Here is a 21,945-nt window from a genome sequence, read left to right as displayed (position 1 = left end):
TGAGTGTGTGTGTGTGTTCATGAAATGAGTTCTCAAATGAAACGGTAAATGCTCATGAAGTGATGATTTATGCGTTCATGTGTCATCATATAGTGTGTAATGAGAGTGTGTGTAAGTGTGTGTGTGTGTGTGTGTGTGAGTGTGTGTCATCATGGAGGAGTAATATGTAAAGAGTATTTTGAAGTTTAATATTCACAGACACTGGTGTACAGGTGCTGGTCATATCATTAGAATATCATCAAAAAGTTGATTTATTTCACTAATTCCATTCAAAAAGTGAAACTTGTATATTATATTCATTCATTACACACAGACTGATATATTTCAAATGTTTATTTCTTTTAATTTTGATGATTATAACTGAAAACTAAGGAAAATCCCAAATTCAGTATCTCAGAAAATGAGAATATTGAGAAAAGGTTGAATATTGAAGACACTCTAATCAGCTGATGAACTCACAACACCTGCAAAGGCCTTTAAATGGTCTCTCAGTCTAGTTCTGTAGGCCACACAATCATGAGGAAGAAGCTGACCTGACAGCTGACCAAAAGACGACCTTTGACCCCTTGCACAAGGAGGGCAAGACACAGAAGGTCATTGCAGAAGAGGCTGGCTGTTCTCAGAGCTCTGTGTCCAAGCACATTAATAGAGAGGCGAAGGGAAGGAAAAGATGTGCTAGAAAAAAAGTGTACAAGCAATAGGGATAACCGCACCCTGGAGAGGATTGAGAAACAAAACCCATTCAAAAATGTGGAGGAGATTCACAGATACCCCTTTTCCACCAAGGCAGTGCTAGAGCTAGTCCAGAGCCAGAGCTAGTCCCAGTTCATAGTTGGTTCGACTGAGGAGCTTCTAAGAACCGTTTGCTTTTCCACCTGCTGAGAGCCACATCAGAGCCAGTCTTACGTCACTGTATACGCCTCATCTCTCTCAGCAACGCTAGCGAGGCAGCGGCAGTGAGGCCAAGTCTACGGTTATGCCGCGGGCTTTTTTTCATGACCGCGGCTTCAAGCGACCCCAATTGTGTGATATTTAGCCCCAGGAATGCGAATTTTAGTAGGCAACCATGCCAAAAAAACACATATTTTACCCCCAAATGTGATTTTTACTGGGGAAGCCCCCCTGAAACGCGATTGGGCTTGAGTAGCAATTGGGTGGGTTTTGTTGTGAAAACCTGGCAACCCTGGGCAGCGAAACACACACACACACACACACACACACACACACACACACCAGGCTTGTTCGAGATGCATCGGCGCTATGCAGACGATCAGCGTATGATAAACGCATGAGTGAATCAAAAGCATAAGGAGTCGTTTGCTCTCGCTGGTTATCATACGGCGATCGGTCTCTGCACCGCTGCGAACAAGCCTTCCATCAACAATGCAAACGTTGCGTTACTATTGATGCTCATGGCTTTACGATCCTACATCGGCATCAAAACACAACGAAAACACAGCGAATCCAACGCATTCATGCAGTTCGCCGTCATTTGTAAAGACGGAGATTACAAATGAGCAGCAGCTGTTAGCTCCATTAGCTCCATTAGCTCCATTAGCTGCTATTTCAACAATGGCGGATCTCCAGTGTGTGTTGGTCTTGTTGACTCCGCCCCCAGCGCCTGACGCTAGCGGGTCTTACTTCTAGCCCTGTTCTAGCCCAGCAATGTTCTGGTGCTACTTAAGAACCACTTCTCCTGGCTCGGAGCTGGGCTTTGGGTGTGGAAACACAAAGAACCGATTTGAAACTAGGCTCTGGCTCCGATCTAGCTCTAGCACTGCCTTGGTGGAAAAGGGTATGAGTGGACTGGAGCTGGAGTCAGTGCTTCAAGAACCACTACACACAGACGTATGACAGACATGGGTTTCAGCTGTCGCACTCTTGACCAACAGACAGCGTCAGAAGCGTCTCACCTGGGCTAAAGACAGACAGGACTGGAGCTGCTGAGGGGCCAGAGTTATGTTCTCTGATGAAGTCAATCAGGGTCCAGAGTCTGGAGGAAGAGAGGAGAGACACACAATCCACACTGCTGGAGCTCCAGTGTAAAGTTTCCACAGTCAGGGATGGTTTGGGGTGCCATGTCATCTGCTGGTGTTGGTCCACTGTGTTTTCTGAGGTCAGAGGTCAACGCAGCCGTATAGCAGGGAGTTTTAGAGCACTTCATGCTTCCTGCTGATGACCAACTTTATGGAGATGCAGATTTCATTTTCCAGCAGGACTGGGACCAGCACACAGTGCCAAAGCAACCAGTGCCTGGTTTAAGGACCATGGTCTCCCTGTTCCTGATTGGCCAGCAAACTCGCCTGACCTTAACCCTATAGAACACCTGAAGAGGAAGATATGCAGAAGAGATGAAGGCCACTATCAGAGAGAACTCATAACACCTGAGCAGAGCCTCAGACTGATCTCCTCATGCCCCAGCTGAGCATCGAGTGCTGGACATGCTCACACTCTTCAGCTGGCCAAGATTTCTAAAAACCCTTTCTTTGTATTGGTCTTAAGTAATATTCTAATTTTCTGAGATCCTGAATTTGGGATTTTCCTTAGTTGTCAGTTAAAATCATCAAAATTAAAATAAATAAACATTTGAAATATATCAGTCTGTGTGTAATGAATGAATATAATAGACAAGTTTCACTTTTTGAATGGAATTAGTGAAATAAATCAACTTTTTGATGATATTCTAATTATATGACCAGCACCTGTATATTTCGGCTACAGTCTGGAGCCCAATTCAATTCAAATTTATTTGTATAGCGCTTTTCACAATACATATCGTTTCAAAGCAGCTTCACAGAAAATGCATCTACATTACAATTTTAATTGATTTGTAAAAATGCATTTCAGAAATGCACATATACAAAGCACACAGATTAGCTAACTATCTATTATTAATCAATATAATAAATTATATATAAACGCGATTTGTCCCGTATTTTACACAGGTCCACACATAGTTCAATAAACACATACAGATTTTGCAGTGTGGAGAATACTGATAGCAATAATAATCAGTTCTTGAATTATTCTTTATTTGTGTCCTTTATGCAATTGCTTTTTTTTTGGGGGGGGGGGGGGGTTATTCGATTATTTGGCGTAATCGAATGCGATTAAAAAACGATTGTCGATGCATCTTTTTCTCTATACAGATTTTCTTTTTTTTCTCACATGGCAATTTTAAAGCAAAGTATTTGTAATGACCCATAATGAATTTACTTCCAATTTATTTTTATTAATAAAACAAATGGAAGGGATTTTGCAAGTGAACTGGAAGGTTACATTTGCCAGAATAGAACCAACAACAAAAAAAAAGAAATATGCCTGTAGCAGCCCAGGCTAGCATTCCTCATGTTTGCTGTGCTTCCAAAATATTCAGTTTCGTTTTAAACAACTTGAATAAGATGTGGCTCTTGTCAATGTCATTTTCCCCTTCATAGAAGCCAAAGTGCTTCCACATAACGGATTTCACGGGTAGATCATCATCATCACGATTAAAATATCTATCGTAGGCCAATTTATATATCGGCCATTAGTAACTGCAGTGCTGCGCTTCACTGTGAAACACGCGGCGCACACACAGTTATTCATATATTGCCATATAACAAAGGTCACCAGATGCATCTCTATTTGAAGAGAATGAACCGCTCTAGAATAACTGATTTCATAGGGGAGAGAATCTGCACAGAAGATCTGCATAGATAAAGATCATCAGCTTTATGTTCATCAGGGAAATCTAACAGGTGCAGAAATTATGATCAGATGTAAAATAACAGACTGTTTAAATGAAATATAACTAATATCATTCATTATTTAAAGGGTTAGTTCAGCCAAAACTGTAAATTGTGTCATTAATGACTGAGCCTCATGTGGTTGGACACCCGTCAGACCTCCGTTCATCTTCAGACACAAATGAAGATATTTTAGTGTAAATCTGATGCTCTGAAAGGCCTCCATTGGCTCAACTTTACACTCTCAAGACCCTTAAAAGACACTAAAGACTAAAGTTACAAAGTCCATCTCACTACAGCGGCTCTACAATAACTTTATGAAGACGAGAATAGTTTCTGTGCGCAAAAAAACCCTAAATAACGACTTATATAGTGATGACGATTTCAAAACACGGCATCATGAAGCTTCAGAGCGTTATGAATCAGTGAGTCGATTCAGCGGTTCAGAGCGTTATGAATCAGTGAGTCGAATCAGCAGTTCAGAGAGTTATGAATCTGAGTCGATTCAGCGGTTTGAACGCTCTGAACTGCTGAATCGACTCACTGATTCATAACGCTCTGAACTGCTGAATCGACTCACTGTGACCACATATATATAAAACCACCCTGTGTGTGTGTGTGTGTGTGTGTGTGTGTTTGTGTGTGAGTGTGTGTGTGAGTGTGAGTGTGAGTGTGAGTGTGAGTGTGTGTGTGTGTGTGTGTGTGTGTGTGTGAGTGTGTGTGTGATGGCATACCGTGCTGCAGGGCTGCCGGAGGCTGCATAGTGTTCTGGAAGACAGGAGGTGTGCTGGTGCCGCCGCTCACGTGGTTCCCCACCGGTGGGGCCCTAAGGCCGGGAGCCGCGGGTGGAGCCACAGGGGCCGATGTGACCCCGCTCCAGCCACTGGGCGGTGGAGGATGCTGGGAGTAGCTGTTGATGGGCGGTGGGGTGGCTGAGGCCTGTGGTGGGGCCCCAAGGCCGGGAGCCGTGGGTGGAGCCGATGTGACCCCGCTCCAGCCGCTGGGCGGTGGAGGATGCTGGGAGTAGCTACTGATGGGCGGTGGGGTGGCCGAGGCCTGTGGTGGGGCCCTAAGGCCGGGAGCCGCGGGTGGAGCCAGAGGAGCCGATGTGACCCCGCTCCAGCCGCTGGGCTGTGGAGGATGCTGGGAGTAGCTACTGATGGGCGGTGGGGTGGATGAAGCCTGTGGTGGGGCCCTAAGGCCGGGTGAGGCGGGTGGAGCCACAGGGGAAGGCTGGTTCCGGCTGCTGAATCCGGGCCCTGTGGGCGGAGGGCCTTTGGTGGGCAGGCTGTTCATGTAGCCCGGCAGCGGCGGAGCCATGAGGCCCTGGGCCGAGGGGTAAACGCCAACCGGGTTCTGCGACGGACCTGCGGCACAACACAAGCGTTAATCAGAGAGTCACACACACACACACACACACACACACACACACACAGCAGAACCCATGAAGCCTATTAGAGCAGCTCCAGAGAGTTTAGCCGTAATCAGATTAGCTCTGCACGCTAATCTACACAGAGAGAGTTGGAGAAATGAGTGGATTCAGACGCCATTTTATGCATGATATGCTCTCAGAGTAAACACTAATGACCTTCTTTTACTAGCTCAACTGTCACTGAATGCAAAGCACAGGATTGTGGGATATCAGAGGCAGCCCATCTGATGAGGGGTCTCAGGAGACAGGAAGTGAACGCTTTGATTCCGGAGACTCCGCCCCCTTCTGGAGCCACGCCCCTCTTCAGAGAGCATCATTCTGATAAAGACTTAAAGGGTTAGTTCGATGACTATTTCAAAACACGGCCTCATGAAGCTTCGAAGCGTTATGAATCAGTGAGTCGACTCATGCTTCGGATCGCGTGTCAAACCGCCAAACTGCTGAAATTTGGCGATTCAAACCGCTGAATCGACTCACTGATTCATAACGCTCTAAACCGCTGAATCGACTCACTGACTCATAACGCTCTGAACTGCTGAATCGACTCAGATTCATAACGCTCTAAACCGCTGAATCGACTCACTGATTCATAACGCTCTAAACCGCTGAATCGACTCACTGATTCATAACGCTCTGAACCGCTGAATCGACTCAGATTCATAACGCTCTAAACCGCTGAATCGACTCAGATTCATAACGCTCTAAACCGCTGAATCGACTCACTGACTCATAACGCTCTGAACTGCTGAATCGACTCAGATTCATAACGCTCTAAACCGCTGAATCGACTCACTGATTCATAACGCTCTGAACCGCTGAATCGACTCACTGACTCATAACGCTTCGAAGCTTCATGATGCCGTGTTTTGAAATCGTCATCACTATATAAGTCGTTATTTAGGGTTTTTTTGCGCACAGAAACTATTCTCGTCTTCATAAAGTTATTGTAGAGCCGCTGTAGTGAGATGGACTTTGTAACTTTAGTCTTTAGTGTCTTTTAAGGGTCTTGAGAGTGTAAAGTTGAGCCAATGGAGGCCTTTCAGAGCATCAGATTTACACTAAAATATCTTCATTTGTGTCTGAAGATGAACGGAGGTCTGACGGGTGTCCAACCACATGAGGCTCAGTCATTAATGACACAATTTACAGTTTTGGGTGAACTAACGCTTTAAATCTGTTTTTCAGAACTTCACTAAAGGTTATCTGCAGCGCCTGCCATCTAATAATCTTCTGATATGAACCTCAGTCAGTAAGTGTGTGTGTGTGTCAGATAACCCGATCATCTACTAGTTACAGCAGCAAATAAACATGAACATTACGAGATACAGAACTGACGTCAATCACGCGTCACGTGATTTAAAATCAGTGCTTCATCCGTCAATAAAACGTCGCATTTACCTCAGAAAAGCCATCCAGTGAACAAAATCCTAACACATTAATTACATGTTCACTGTATTATTACTTAACCTGTTCAATATTTAATGTATGTTTGAATAAATCCGTCATGAAAACAATGTTATGACAGCCGAGCATACTCCCGAGTGATCAGAACTGAATCGACTCCCAAGCGTGTGAATCGACTCGTGAATCTGTGAGTGAGAGAAACAGTGACAGATTCACGACCCAAACCCGCACTGGACCGCGTTCACGACTGATTTAACTCTGATAGACCTGCTGGCTGACTGAAGCGTCGCGTCATGACGCGGTTCGACGCGTCCTCTCAGCGAGTCGGTTCACCCGTGTGTTCGGATCATCTCTGAAGTTGTGAACTTTACTCCGAGGGTTTTGGCCTTCATCGAGCGACGCGACGCACTTGAACGCTCTGGCTCGCATCGCGTCGAGTCTCTGAAGTGATTAAACGCTGGGGAACTCTGCCTGCGAGCGTCGCGAATCCCTCAGCCCGTTCGGACACGACAGCGGCGCGTCCAGCGAGTAATAACGCGTTGACTCACCGTTGGTGTACGAGCCTCCGGCGCCGTTCTGTGACGCGAAGCCGCTGCTGGACATCCTGGCCGACGCGCGGGTCCACTCGAGGCGATGAGCGACGGTGTGAGGCGATCACAGGCCCGCGGCTCCGCTCATTCTCGCGACGCGCTGACTGTCTAACGTGACGCTCCTGAAGATAAACCAGCGCCTTCCTCTCAGCGGAAGTCCAACGCGAGCTCTGAGGACGCGCATGCGCACTTGGTACACGTGGCATTTCCTGTGGAACCCGCTTTGGTCCGTGCTGGAAACCCGTCCCGCTGGTTTTACTGGGACATGTAGTTCACACTTTATCTTCATATACACACACACACACACACACACACACACACACACACACACACACACATTTACATCAAGCAGAAGTGGAGGATCTATATAACAGATCTGTTTATTTCTACACACACACACACACAAGTTATGAACAATTTACAATCAATGTAAAAATTATATCAAATCTTTAATATTTACTGTATAATTCGTATGTGCTTTCATTTAAATTATTTAAAAAATACATTTAAAAAGTGTGTTGTTTAAAGGGACAGTTCACCCGAAAAGTGAACATGACCCCATGATTTACTGTCCCTCAGCTCCTCCTGTGCAGGGCCGGCTCTGACCAATTTTAAGTAATTAAGACACTACATTTCGGCCATCCGTCATAAATGATCACGCAACTTTCACCGTGTCTACACCTGGAGCGAGCGGCCAAGCACCCTAAAAAATGAAAGCAATCCTGTCTACATTAGATGCGGCGAGAGGCGACGCGACACAACACATTCCATAAGTTAAACTGATCAGAAATATAACGCGCGATCAGTTTTCTGACGCACTTCAAGTAGCTCGGCGGGGGAGATCGATGAGGCGGACCGGGAAGATGCGGGGGACTTGGTTAAGTTTTTTTGCGCTTTATTTGGTAATATTTCAAATTAATATGAATAAAATAGTATCAGTAATACATTTTGGCGCCCCTATGGATGAGTGGCGGCCCTAGCATTTGCCTATTCCGCCTATGCCACGGGCCGGCCCTGGACAGATGCACTTTTATGATGGATGGATGCACTTTTATGATGGATAGATGCACTTTTATGATGGATGGATGCACTTTTATGATGGACAGATGCACTTTTATGATGGATAGATGCACTTTTATGATGGATAGATGCACTTTTATGATGAATAGATGCACTTTTATGATGGATAGATGCACTTTTATGATGGACAGATGCACTTTTATGATGGACAGATGCACTTTTATGATGAATAGATGCACTTTTATGATGGACAGATGCACTTTTATGATGGACAGATGCACTTTTATGATGAATAGATGCACTTTTATGATGGATAGATGCACTTTTATGATGGACAGATGCTCTTTTATGATGGACAGATGCACTTTTATGATGGATGGATGCACTTTTATGATGGACAGATGCACTTTTATGATGAATAGATGCACTTTTATGATGAATAGATGCACTTTTATGATGGATAGATGCACTTTTATGATGGACAGATGCACTTTTATGATGGACAGATGCACTTTTATGATGAATAGATGCACTTTTATGATGAATAGATGCACTTTTGTGATGGACAGATGCACTTTTATGATAGATAGATGCACTTTTATGATGGACAGATGCTCTTTTATGATAGATAGATGCACTTTTATGATGGACAGATGCTCTTTTATGATGGATGGATGCACTTTTATGATGAATAGATGCACTTTTATGATGGACAGATGCACTTTTATGATGAATAGATGCACTTTTATGATGAATAGATGCACTTTTATGATGGACAGATGCACTTTTATGATGGACAGATGCTCTTTTATGATGAATAGATGCACTTTTATGATGAATAGATGCACTTTTGTGATGGACAGATGCACTTTTATGATAGATAGATGCACTTTTATGATGGACAGATGCTCTTTTATGATGGATGGATGCACTTTTATGATGAATACACTCTTAGAAGGAATGTGTTGAAAAATTACACAAATAATGTGTAACACTCCAATTTACACATTTTGTGTCAATATTAACTCAAAATGTGTAGAAAAAAATAACCTCTATTACACATATCAATGTGTAGTTTAAAATTAACACAACTTGGGAATTTACTCACAGCATTTAACACAATATGTGTAGACAGATTGCTAACACACTTCATGTGTCATTTTTATATGCGACCGTTATTTAAATGAGCTAACTGAACCAATAGGGACTAGGGGGGACTTTGACTGAATAGAATCCAGTCAGCCAGCCCATAATCTGTTAAGGACAGCGACCATTACGTTTTTACTTCTATATTGTTGAAAATAAGATATTTATCATATCATCATATCACTTCATTGAGTTAATCGGCTGATTACCCGTCGCGTCAAAACTGCTTCTGAACTTGAAAACGCTTCGGTTACCAGCGAGGGAGGATGTGATTCGCGCCGAATCGTGGCGGTGACTGCTAGCAAGATTCTTAAGGTAAGCTCTACCTGCAATCATATTTTTACTCATATTAATTACAAAAACAATTTTTTCTGCTGCTGTTATTTTAATACTGGTTTGAAAGCGCCGTCACGACGAAGTTTTGCGGGCAATAAACGTCCATTGTCAGCAGTGTATGTTATTAGCTGAAGCTAAACCAAGCAAACTCGTCACGTTGACTAATATAACCCTTACAAAAATAACCTACAGGAATCCTGCAGGATTTTCATTTTTTTTGCAGGTATCCAGCAGGAATTATAAAATCCTGCAGGGATTTTCACTTGTACTGCACAGCAGTCCTGCAGGAATTTTACAATCCTGCAGGATTTTCATTTTTTCTGCAGGTATCCAGCAGGAATTATAAAATCCTGCAGGGTTTTTCACTTGTACTGCACAGCAGTCCTGCAGGAATTTTACAATCCTGCAGGATTTTTCACTTGTGTTGAATGTTCCTGCATGTTTCTGTTGTACTGAAGGGTTCATTCTAAAACATGTAGGAATGTCCTGCACATAGTGCTGCACATACTGCGCTGTACAGTTTTAAAAAAAAAAAAATCCTGCAGGACTGCCATGCACCTCAGACAGAAACAATGTTTGCTTACAGGAGTTTTCCCTGTAAATGAAAAATAAATTAATTAAAAATGAAAAATAAATATAAAAAAACCTACAGGTTTTGGATTCAGGATAGGCTATATAATGTCTAGACTAAAGAAAAAAACTCTGATATAGTTGCTGTAGTTTTATTCATACAATTTTTTATTTAATTAGATTCAAGTACATTTCATGAAACCATTTTTGATAATATCATGTTCTGGCTGTTGGCAGCAATGAGAAAAAACAATGAGTCTTAACAAGTAAATGAATAAAATTAAGAGTTAGAATAGATAGGAAATTATATTTAAAAAAAAAAAACAATTTCTCTAAATCATTTCAAAATATCCAAGACATGTCAACATACAAGAGATATGAGTCTGTATAATGTACACTTTTACCTTTTATAACATGAAGATGCAAATCCAGCTATTTTGTTTTTAATCCAACTCCCATCTATTTGGTTGGATGCAAAAAAGATTATTTGCAAGACCTGGTAGGTCCTTGAGGTAGACACAGGTTGAATGTATATCTGTGCATTTGATAAGTTCAACTGAGTCAATCCCTCTTTCTTTTAAAATGCCTGTTGCTGTTATCCCTGATTCTCTGTCTTTGCTGATGTCATTACCTGTTGTTTTCATAACATCAATGAAGGCATGACCCTCTCCTTGCGCATTGCCTACGTCTATAAATGATCGTACTAATGCTATAGACCCATGTTTGGTTTGAACTGCATGGTTGATTCTTTTGGATAAAGATTTTGCTCTTTTTGAATGAATTCGCTTGCCATTAACCACAGCCCTAGAATAAAAACTGAAAGCTTTATTTGCACTAAAACCTGACTCTTGAAGGAGATGAGACTCTCTTGGGGTTGGCTGTCGTACATGTGGGCATCCAAGAAACATCACGCTAGAACTACCAATACATTTTGTCACAATCTTGGTGCCTCCCAACATTTTTTCAACAAAGCTTTTGCTTTGCTGTGTTTGTTCATCATTGAATACAGCAGCAATGAGCCGTGGTACATGTTGGTAAAGGTTAAACATGTTAACAATTTGTTCTGGTACAGCTTGTGTGCCATGAAAGAGTTTCTGAAGGTGTCCATTCTGGGACTCATATAAGAATGCACTGTGACTCCATAAAGGACCCCAATTTTTCACAGATGTTGCTGCATGTACAAGTATGTGGACATTATAAGACACATGACACTTTCCATACAGAGACTCAAAACGGCCCACAAATGCTTTTAAAAGGCCATCAGCTTTGCCAATGTCGTGGGGGGAAATTGAATCTTGAAGGAGAATGTATGTAGCCTGTACTAGAAGTAGTAAATGGTCAAGATATTGTCTGGGTAAAATGCCGAACAAACAGGGAAGGCTGTAAAATAAGAGAAAGTGTCTGTATTCCGAAGCTTTCCAATATTTACGCAAAGAAATTGAACGGGGTGGTCTTGTTATACTTGTAGGTGGTTTAATGGCAAGTAACCTTCTTTCAATTTGCTCAATTACTCTTCCAATGTACCAAGGCTCTGTATGGTATTTGGAGTCAAACCATAGGGTGGTCAGCTGGCGACAAACACCAAGTAATATGCCATGCATGTAATCATATGCAAATCCAGAAACCATATTAAAAAACATCAACAGCATTAGAGGAGATGGACCTTTTACACCATTTATGCATGTTCCAGAATCAACAGCTTGCTGAGCTTCTTTTGTGTGTTTTTTGTGTGATCTCAGCTCTGGCTCTGTTGACTGCAAAGGATACACCCTTGTAAACCCACTACCCTTTTCTACAACTTCACCCTTCTGATAACACCAGTTACAACCATGCTCTCCATTAAATTGCTTGACATTCTGTACAGCACAACGAGCCACTGAATCACAAATACAAAGCAAACTGTATACATGGACTACTGATTTTTCACCTTTCCACTGACAAGGTAACCCTTGGTTTTCAAGACTACGCAATTCATTAACAAATGCTTGCAGAAACGAGTTCATTTCTGGCTTTCTTGGCCCAAACCACAAACCGCCAAGAATGACATGCTTTGCCCTCAGATTAGGGGGGAGCTCATTGATTGTGACTTGAAGTGGCCAGATATGAAAAGGAGAAGATTTGAAAATTGGAACACCATCAACATTCCATGACACTGAAATATTTGCCAATTCTGGGTCATTTAGTGCATCAATCGATTTGTACATAGTGCCATCAAATATGTCTTCCACATTTTGTGAGTTGCGCTTTGTCCTTGACCATTTGTAATTCAAAGACTGACAAAAATCTGTATCCTGAAATTTACCTCTTAATTGATCTGAAATAGATAACTTGATAAAGACAGAGCCAGATTTGATTAGGTTTTCCATGTTCCCTGGGGTACCATTGCATGAAGCACAATGGGTGGGGATTTCATTCCCAAAGAAATGTTGGCAGGATGGGCAAATATACTGGACTTCAAAAGTGTCACAGTGAAAGGATTTCATGAACTTGTATAAGCTATCTGGAACACCATTGGTTGAATCAGGACAGTGGAGATTGATAAGATCTAACAAGTCACTCAAAGCCACTTTGGATGTTGTATGCCTGAGGCTGTAGGCAAGTATACTCAGCAGAGATTCTTCATTAGTGATTTTGGCATTTGGATATATTTTTTCCTCACTGGCACTCCACTCCTCTCTTTCTTCTGTGCTTCCCTCACAAACTGCACTGTGGTTTCTGACAATCTAGAAAGTAAATATTGAACTAATTACAAGCTGACACATAAAGAAGTGTGTGCTTAAAAAAAAAAAAAACATGAGGCTATAGACTAGATACATATTCTAAACTTTATTCTCACATGAGTCTGTGGAAAGTTCTCATCAGCTGTGCTAAAAACATCACCCTCGTCATCAGCAGAAAAGCCTTCCTGTCAGAAATTGTGCATTTATTGCACATTAAAACAAAATCCATATGAACACCGATATTTACAAATGTATGTAAAAAACGATGGATTTAAAAAAAGATCAGAAATTCATTCTCACATCAGCATCTGAAAAGTTCTCATCAGCATCGCTGACGACCTCATTCTCTTCATCAGTAGAAAGGTTTTCCTGTGAGACATGTACAGGTACTTGAACCTAGTTTTATTTTATTTATTCTTTAATTTTGATATGTTCTGGCTGAAAAAGGATCAAAGAATTGCCAACCTTATGACAACAAGGAAACACAATTCTAAAGAAGATTAACTTTGAAAAAATATATATATATTCTCACATGAGCATCAGGGCAGTTCCTGTCAGATTTGCTGATATTGTCACCACTGTCATCATTGGAAATGTTTTCCTATAAGTATGAAATTATAAACATACAGGAGCATTTTAGACATGGTTTCCTGACTACAAATGGCCATGAATTTATCACTGAAAATGTTTTTAGGCCAACATTAAAACCTGAATTACTTCAACTATATCGGGAATAAGCCATGTCTTGTATGATCTTCGCTTTTTTGCTCCTGAAGAAGAAGAAAGAGCAGACTTCTTGCTTATTTGATTAATGCAAGTCAATATGTAATTGTACAATAAGAAACAAATTGCCTAAAATACAGTTATTTGCATTCTGAATTCAGCAACCTATTATATTCTGTGTCCATCGCCTTTTTGTAGCTGCGGGAACAGATGCCTCTTCATTTAAGTACACTTTATACTCCATATCCTTCAAAAAGAAACACGTTAGTGTTATTTCTTTGTAAATATAAGAAAGAATATATTTTTTGCATTACCCAAATAGCTTAATCCAAATGAGAACATCTCCTAAAAATGACTACAATAACGAATTTGGGTATTTGACCAAATTTACTTAGTTAATAGGAAGACATGTTTTATTTTAGAAGGCTATTTTTTTTTTTTTTAAAGAAAATAACAGTTTGGTCGTAAAATACTCCGTGTTGTCTTTCACCCTGAAAAAGACGCTTGTGTAATTTACATGAACCGGTAAATGAATCTTTTCACTGAGGTGACGTGTTTCATTGACGCTCACTTGCTTCGCGTAGCCGATTCACGTGACATCACGTCATTCATCAACTGTCACTTTGTCTTGTGAAGGTAAGTCCGCCTTTTATTATATAATTGTATCGTTATTATGCTTTAAATTACTGTTCTGTTATACATTTCTAAATTAATGTGTATTTGTAACACTAAAACATAAGATGTTTTTCTTTTCTTTCTTTTTTTTGCCGTCGATGATACATTATAGGCCAATGTAGGCCTATTATATTATAGCCATATAACGCCTAACGTTATATCAAAACTTTTTTAAAAAAAATGACTATAAAAAGTTAGCTTTATCTATTGCTAACAAAAAACATTCCTTTTTTTTTGCTAATAATTGATATCATTGTACCTTTTTGTTACCTTAGATTAGAAATAAATGAACTGCACCGGACAAGACCGTGAGTCGCTGGCTGGTTGCGTTAAAGGTAACACTGTTGTCATGGATACAATCAGCTGAAGGCAACAGATGAATGTGAATGATGAGACTTTGGAGTTTTGTACACCTTTGGATTAATATATATATATATATATATTTTATTATTATTTTTTTGTAATAATACATACATGTATTTATATTCGTTCAATGGTATGTATGTAAATATGTATGCATGTAATTATTTATTTATTTAGAAAATGAACAAAACATGGGTTCTGGTGGAATGGAAGGAGGAGCCTCCCACCTATGATATTGTCCCTAAAAAGGACATACTAAAAAAAAAGTTTGAACCTGGAGATGTTGTGGATGTAGCTTATGAAGAGGAAAGTTCCCCAGCCACAGTTATAGATATTGATGGTAAAAGTTTAGCAAACAAGACTTAATCATGATATAGAATATATGTATTTCCTACTTAATTTTTGTCCCTTTAGAGAGCAAAGATACACTCAGAAGGAGGATGTTTAGGCTAGAGGGGAAAAGAAAAAATCAGCCATGTTTGCAAAATGATGCAAAAAGAGTAGCAAAGAAAAAAAAAACGTACACTCCAACTCAGTCCCCATCTCACCCCAAAACGTCCTCATCATTTGATCATGAGCCTCCGGTCAAACATCAAGTAATACCTACATCTTTTAAATGGCTACTTTTATTTTTCATTATGCTTATTTAAAATCACAAATATTAATGACACGAGATACTAATATTGTGTGTCCATCTTTAGGTCATCCACCGAAAGGATAGTATGTTAATGCAAGAGATTAACAGCATGGAGAGTCAAGCTGGAGAGCATTCAAGCCGAGAAACTCGACTTGAGAAAGAAATTCTGAAATTAAAAAAAGAAAATGAGAATCTAAGAGCACTTAATATAGCTCTGCAACAAGGTATTCTTTTTTTCTTCATGTATTTCTGTCTATCCATCTATATATTAATTTATCTCTCAGTGTGGTTGTCTGTTAGTAATCATTTATTTTGTATTTTTTAAGAAATTCTTCCAATGCTCAAGTGCATGAACCAGGACACTCTTGTCAATCAACAACCACAAGGATCAAGCCAGAAGAATCCCCCTGAAAAGGTGAATACAAATATATTAGTTTGTTTATATAGCCTATATTCACATAAAGTGTTGTGCAGAAGTCGTAGAAGGCATGTTAACTTCTTCATGTTTCATTTTACTTTTGTAACAAAATACACATTTGGTATGATCAACTTGACTATAATACAGCTGGCACACTAAACCAAAATATATCACTTTTTTGTTGAAGAATCTAACAAGGCTAACACTTTTGCACAGTTAGTCAACGTTATATGCTTTTAGATATAGTGTCCCTAACTTTTTTTCTTGACAGACACAGGGGCTAGGAATTAGTTCAGCTGTCCTGACAAGCTGTGGACGGGGGGGCACATCATGTTCTGCCATGGTGAAAGATCTGGCAGTGGCAGTGTTTGGGAGAGAGACGCTGGCCACACATGGGCTGTCTGGAAGGGCTGGCAATGCTAACAAAGGCGCTATGGCAAAGCCAGCTCTTGACCAGGACAAAGTTGTGCTGATCCTAGGTGAGTAAAATGTCCTGCTTTTTTCTGTACGCAAACATGATGGTGCAGTTACAGTGCAAAATGTTAATAATGTTATAACATATGATAAGTGGAATTGCATTTACAGACACAGTACAAAAAAAGTTTCCTGATGTTCCAAAAAAGTTCATCAGGGCAGCACTAAGAGAAAAGTTAAATGATGAGCACAAGTTACGAGTAAGGTAAAAGTTTGTCATACACACAACACACACGCTCATGCTCACACACTTGCTCTCTCTCTCTCTCTCTCTCTCTCTCTCTCTCTCTCTCTCTCTCTCTCTCTCTCTCTCTCTCTCTCTCTCTCTCTCTCTCTCTCTCTCTCACACACACACACACACACACACACACACACACACACACACACACACACACACACACACACACACACACACACACACACACACACACACACACATTTAAAAAAAATCTTTTTTGTTTCTTTTTTTCAGGAAAACAGTGTAGAGGCTTCATTGACTGATAGAGCAACATTTGGCTGTGAATTGGACTCTGCTTCGCTCTGCTCTGACAGCTTCAATAAATAAAATAACTATTTTGTGAAAATACATTGTTTGTTGTGGAGTTATTCCCCCTGCTTGAATCCTGCAGAAGACAACTTGCAAAGTCCTGTATAATTGCATATGTATATATATATATATATATATATATATATATATATATATATATATATATATATATATATATATATATATATATGTATATATATATATATATATATATATATATATATATATATATATATATATATATATATATATATATATATATATATATATATGTATATATATATATATATATGTATGTATATATATGTATGTATATATATATATATATATATATATATATATATATATATATATATATATATATATATATATCCACAACAGTCCTGCAGGAACTGTGAATATTATATTTTGAAACCCTGCAGGGATGTAATTCCTGCATGTTTTCCTTCATAAAATTCCTGCATGTTTTCCTTCATAAAATTCCTGCAGGTATTCCTTCAGGAAAATGAGCTGAAAATCCTGTAGGAAATCTGCATAATATTCCTGCAGGATTCCTGTAGGTTATTTTTGTAAGGGAAAGCTTCTATGTTGGTCAACGCAGCGAATTTGCGTGGAAAACCTGATTCAAACTTCATGTTTTCCATTTTCACATGAAATTCCCGATACTGAAGATACCTTTAATGGATTTTGCACGTAAAATGTTGCCAAGCAATGGTAACGTCAGGTGTGACCGCGCCTTTAGACTGTGGATTGTAAGTTCAGTTAATGTTAGCCGATTTACACGAAATGTTACCTGTAATGGCGTATTAAAATAATGTACTTGGTTATGTCTAAAATAGTTGTAGTGGATTTGAAAGTTTGCTGAATGATTAAAAATAGTTATAAGTGCTTTGAAGCTAACTTAACTGGTGGAGTGCAGGCTAGGTAGGATGAGAAAATTTGCTAACTTATCAAATAAGTGACTTTTGCATTATGTCTAACATTATATTTATTACACAGCAAATATGAACCAATCAGAAGATGGAGCATTTTCTATGTTCAGTCTCACCAGATTGGATTTATTCAGGTAAGCATTGCAGTAAAAGTCACTAAATCATTCATTCATACCAAATCAAGCATTCCAAACAACTTTAGTTTTTATTTTTGTATTATTTTGATCTTTTATTAGGTAGAACAGTCCCTCCTGGCCAGGAAGATGCCTAATATCATTCCAGCATATCAGCGCACAGGTGGGTTAAGTTAACTACTGATGGGAAGAAAAAGATCATCACATGGTGATTTCTTGCATGTGTCTTACTGTGTATTTGTCTCAAACAGATATCCCTTCGCTCCTGACAAGCTGGAATTGCCTAAAACCTTGATTGCATTCTTGGCGTCTATGCATCACAGCATTTTTGGAGAAATAAGTATATGTAAGTATTAAAATTTGAGTCTTGCATAATTAAGTTTGCAGTTCAGCTGAAGTGTTTGAATATGCTGACAAAAGGTTGTTACTTACAAATATATATTCCAAATTATATTATGTTGTTGGAGATTAAAAACAATTTGACACTCGTGTAACTTTTTCCTCTCTCTCTTTCTTGCTTCTATAGTGTTGGAACCGCTATCTGAGAAGACATGGGCACATTTATGTTTGTGGACACGCATGCATCCTGGGAACGTTCTGATGTCAGTCAAGTTCTGAACAGGAACCAATCTTTGGAGAAGTTAATTTATCCCCAAAGGTGGACAAGAACATTGTGTTGGCTTTTTACAGACTTTTTATTTTTATGATCACTTTTACTTCTATGCTGTGGAAAAGATGTACATAGTACAGACATTGATAATAATCAGAAATTATATTAGATTAGAATGATTTCTGAAGGACAATGCGTCACTGAAGACTGGAGTAATGATGCTAAAGATTCAGCTTTGATCACTGGAAAAAATTACACTTTACTATATATATTCATAGAGAAAACGGTTATTTTAAATTGTAATATTTCACAATATTGCTTTTATATTCCAAATTAATTCTTTGGTGAGACATTAAAATGCTTAATGTGTCATGTTACCCAATGAGATTGTGTAAAAACTGTTTTGTCCTGTGTTAGACATGTCCTTTTTGACTGCTTAATTCTATTGTTATATTCTGCATTGAATTTAACTGCTGATATTTCATTATAATATATATTTTTACAATAAAATTAACAACAAGTGACTTGAGATTCATAATTTTCAAATTCTAACGTTTTGTGTAGGATTTTAGGTACCTTTTTTAGTGTAGCCAAGGATAGCACAAAATATGATAGTTACACAAGTTTACACATCTTTGTGTTCAAATTTTCTGACACATTTACTGTGTTAAATTCATTAACACAGTGCTTGAGTTAACATTAACACAAAACTAGTGGTCCTGGAGCTCACCCACAGATGTGTTAAAATTTAACACGGGTTGTGTCATTTTTAACACATCCTTTCTAAGAGTGTAGATGCACTTTTATGATGGACAGATGCACTTTTATGATGAATAGATGCACTTTTATGATGAATAGATGCACTTTTATGATGGACAGATGCACTTTTATGATGGACAGATGCTCTTTTATGATGGATGGATGCACTTTTATGATGGATGGATGCACTTTTATGATGGATAGATGCACTTTTATGATGGACAGATGCACTTTTATGATGGACTTTTATGATGGACAGATGCCCTTTTATGATGGATGGATGCACTTTTATGATGGATAGATGCACTTTTATGATGGATAGATGCACTTTTATGATGGATAGATGCACTTTTATGATGGATAGATGCACTTTTATGATGGATAGATGCACTTTTATGATGGATAGATGCACTTTTATGATGGACAGATGCACTTTTATGATGGATAGATGCACTTTTATGATGGATAGATGCACTTTTATGATGGACAGATGCACTTTTATGATGGATAGATGCACTTTTATGATGGATAGATGCACTTTTATGATGGACAGATGCTCTTTTATGATGGATGGATGCACTTTTATGATGGATAGATGCACTTTTATGATGGACGGATGCACTTTTATGATGGACAGATGCACTTTTATGATGGACAGATGCTCTTTTATGATGGACGGATGCACTTTTATGATGGATAGATGCACTTTTATGATGGACAGATGCACTTTTATGATGGATAGATGCACTTTTATGATGGACAGATGCACTTTTATGATGGACAGATGCACTTTTATGATGGACAGATGCACTTTTATGATGGATAGATGCACTTTTATGATGGACAGATGCACTTTTATGATGGATAGATACACTTTTATGATGGATAAATACACTTTTATGATGGATAGATGCACTTTTATGATGGACAGATGCACTTTTATGATGGATAGATGCACTTTTATGATGGACAGATGCACTTTTATGATGGATAGATGCACTTTTATGATGGACAGATGCACTTTTATGATGGATAGATGCACTTTTATGATGGACAGATGCACTTTTATGATGGACAGATGCACTTTTATGATGGACAGATGCACTTTTATGATGGACAGATGCCCTTTTATGATGGATGGATGCACTTTTATGATGGATAGATGCACTTTTATGATGGATGGATGCACTTTTATGATGGATAGATGCACTTTTATGATGGATAGATGCACTTTTATGATGGACAGATGCACTTTTATGATGGACAGATGCACTTTTATGATGGACAGATGCACTTTTATGATGGATGGATGCACTTTTATGATGGATAGATGCACTTTTATGATGGACGGATGCACTTTTATGATGGACAGATGCTCTTTTATGATGGATAGATGCACTTTTATGATGGACAGATGCACTTTTATGATGGAGAGATGTACTTTTATGATGGACAGATGCACTTTTATGATGGACAGATGCACTTTTATGATGGACAGATGCACTTTTATGATGGATAGATGCACTTTTATGATGGACAGATGCACTTTTATGATGGACAGATGCACTTTTATGATGGATAGATGCACTTTTATGATGGACGGATGCACTTTTATGATGGATAGATGCACTTTTATGATGGACAGATGCACTTTTATGATGGATAGATGCACTTTTATGATGGATAGATGCACTTTTATGATGGATAGATGCACTTTTATGATGGACAGATGCACTTTTATGATGGATAGATACACTTTTATGATGGACAGATGCACTTTTATGATGGATAGATGCACTTTTATGATGGATAGATGCACTTTTATGATGGATAGATGCACTTTTATGATGGATAGATGCACTTTTATGATGGACAGATGCACTTTTATGATGGATAGATACACTTTTATGATGGACAGATGCACTTTTATGATGGATAGATGCACTTTTATGATGGATAGATGCACTTTTATGATGGATAGATGCACTTTTATGATGGACAGATGCACTTTTATGATGGATAGATGCACTTTTATGATGGATAGATGCACTTTTATGATGGATAGATGCACTTTTATGATGGACAGATGCACTTTTATGATGGATAGATACACTTTTATGATGGACAGATGCACTTTTATGATGGATAGATACACTTTTATGATGGATAGATGCACTTTTATGGACTTCAAAACAGAAACAGCATTCACTTGGAAGAGTCAGGACATTTATTAATATAACTCTGATTGTGTTCGTCTGAATGTCATGCACACATATGATGACCTGAGGGACAGTACACCGCGGGGTCATGTTCATGTTGGGGTGAATAATGAATATCTCCTTCCCGCTGTTGTTTATGCCGGTTGTTTCCGCGCCGGACGGGTTTTGGCGTGACGCAGAGCGGAAGTGTCGCCATTGCTGTGTGTCGTGGCTGTGAGCTGAGCGCGGAGTGTCTTCACTCGACTGGTCTCCGGTATTCTCCCGTTCCGCCGCGCTGGGAAGAGCTGCCCTCCCCCGTACACACTCTCGCGGTGAGTTCTCCTCCTCTCCGGTGTCCGCCGGTGTGTGTGTGTCCGCCGGTTCGCCTCTACCGGGCGCTCGCGCTAAAGCTAACGGCGAATCTCCGCCGGACCGAGCCGAGGAACGCCGGAGTTCGGTTCATTAACACGGACGGGACCGGGACAGGTGGATATTTGAATCCGAGAAACGTACACATTGCGCCGTTAAC

The 21,945-nt window shown here is 39.5% G+C and overlaps 2 protein-coding genes across 5 annotated transcripts in view; one reads left to right on the top strand and one right to left on the bottom strand.

Annotated features, from left to right (window-relative positions):
- sec24a (SEC24 homolog A, COPII coat complex component) overlaps positions 1-7,353 on the bottom strand; it is a 52,732-nt gene extending 45,379 nt beyond the window's left edge. For 2 of the 4 annotated variants that reach the window (XM_079834297.1, XM_079834298.1), the window contains exons 1-2: positions 7,113-7,317; positions 4,463-5,095 (exon numbers count right to left, since the gene is read on the bottom strand). In XM_079834297.1, the coding sequence (XP_079690423.1) occupies positions 4,463-5,095; positions 7,113-7,167 (688 nt within the window). In that variant the 5' untranslated portion in view covers positions 7,168-7,317. Of the gene's footprint in view, positions 1-4,462; positions 5,096-7,112 lie in introns of all 4 variants that reach the window. The other 2 variants (XM_079834299.1, XM_079834300.1) reach the window with 2 other exon arrangements.
- Positions 7,354-21,603: 14,250 nt separating this feature from the next.
- sar1b (secretion associated, Ras related GTPase 1B) overlaps positions 21,604-21,945 on the top strand; it is a 38,958-nt gene continuing 38,616 nt past the window's right edge. Inside the window, exon 1 of the mRNA XM_079834296.1 lies at positions 21,604-21,748. The gene's annotated coding sequence lies outside the window, so the exon portion shown is untranslated. The remainder of the gene's footprint in view (positions 21,749-21,945) is intronic.

The sequence above is a fragment of the Gobio gobio genome (assembly GCF_949357685.1).
Source record: "Gobio gobio genome assembly, chromosome: 14".
NCBI lineage: Eukaryota > Metazoa > Chordata > Actinopteri > Cypriniformes > Gobionidae > Gobio > Gobio gobio.
The sequence above is the reverse complement of the archived record's forward strand: the minus strand, read 5'-3'. Positions and strand labels throughout refer to the sequence as shown.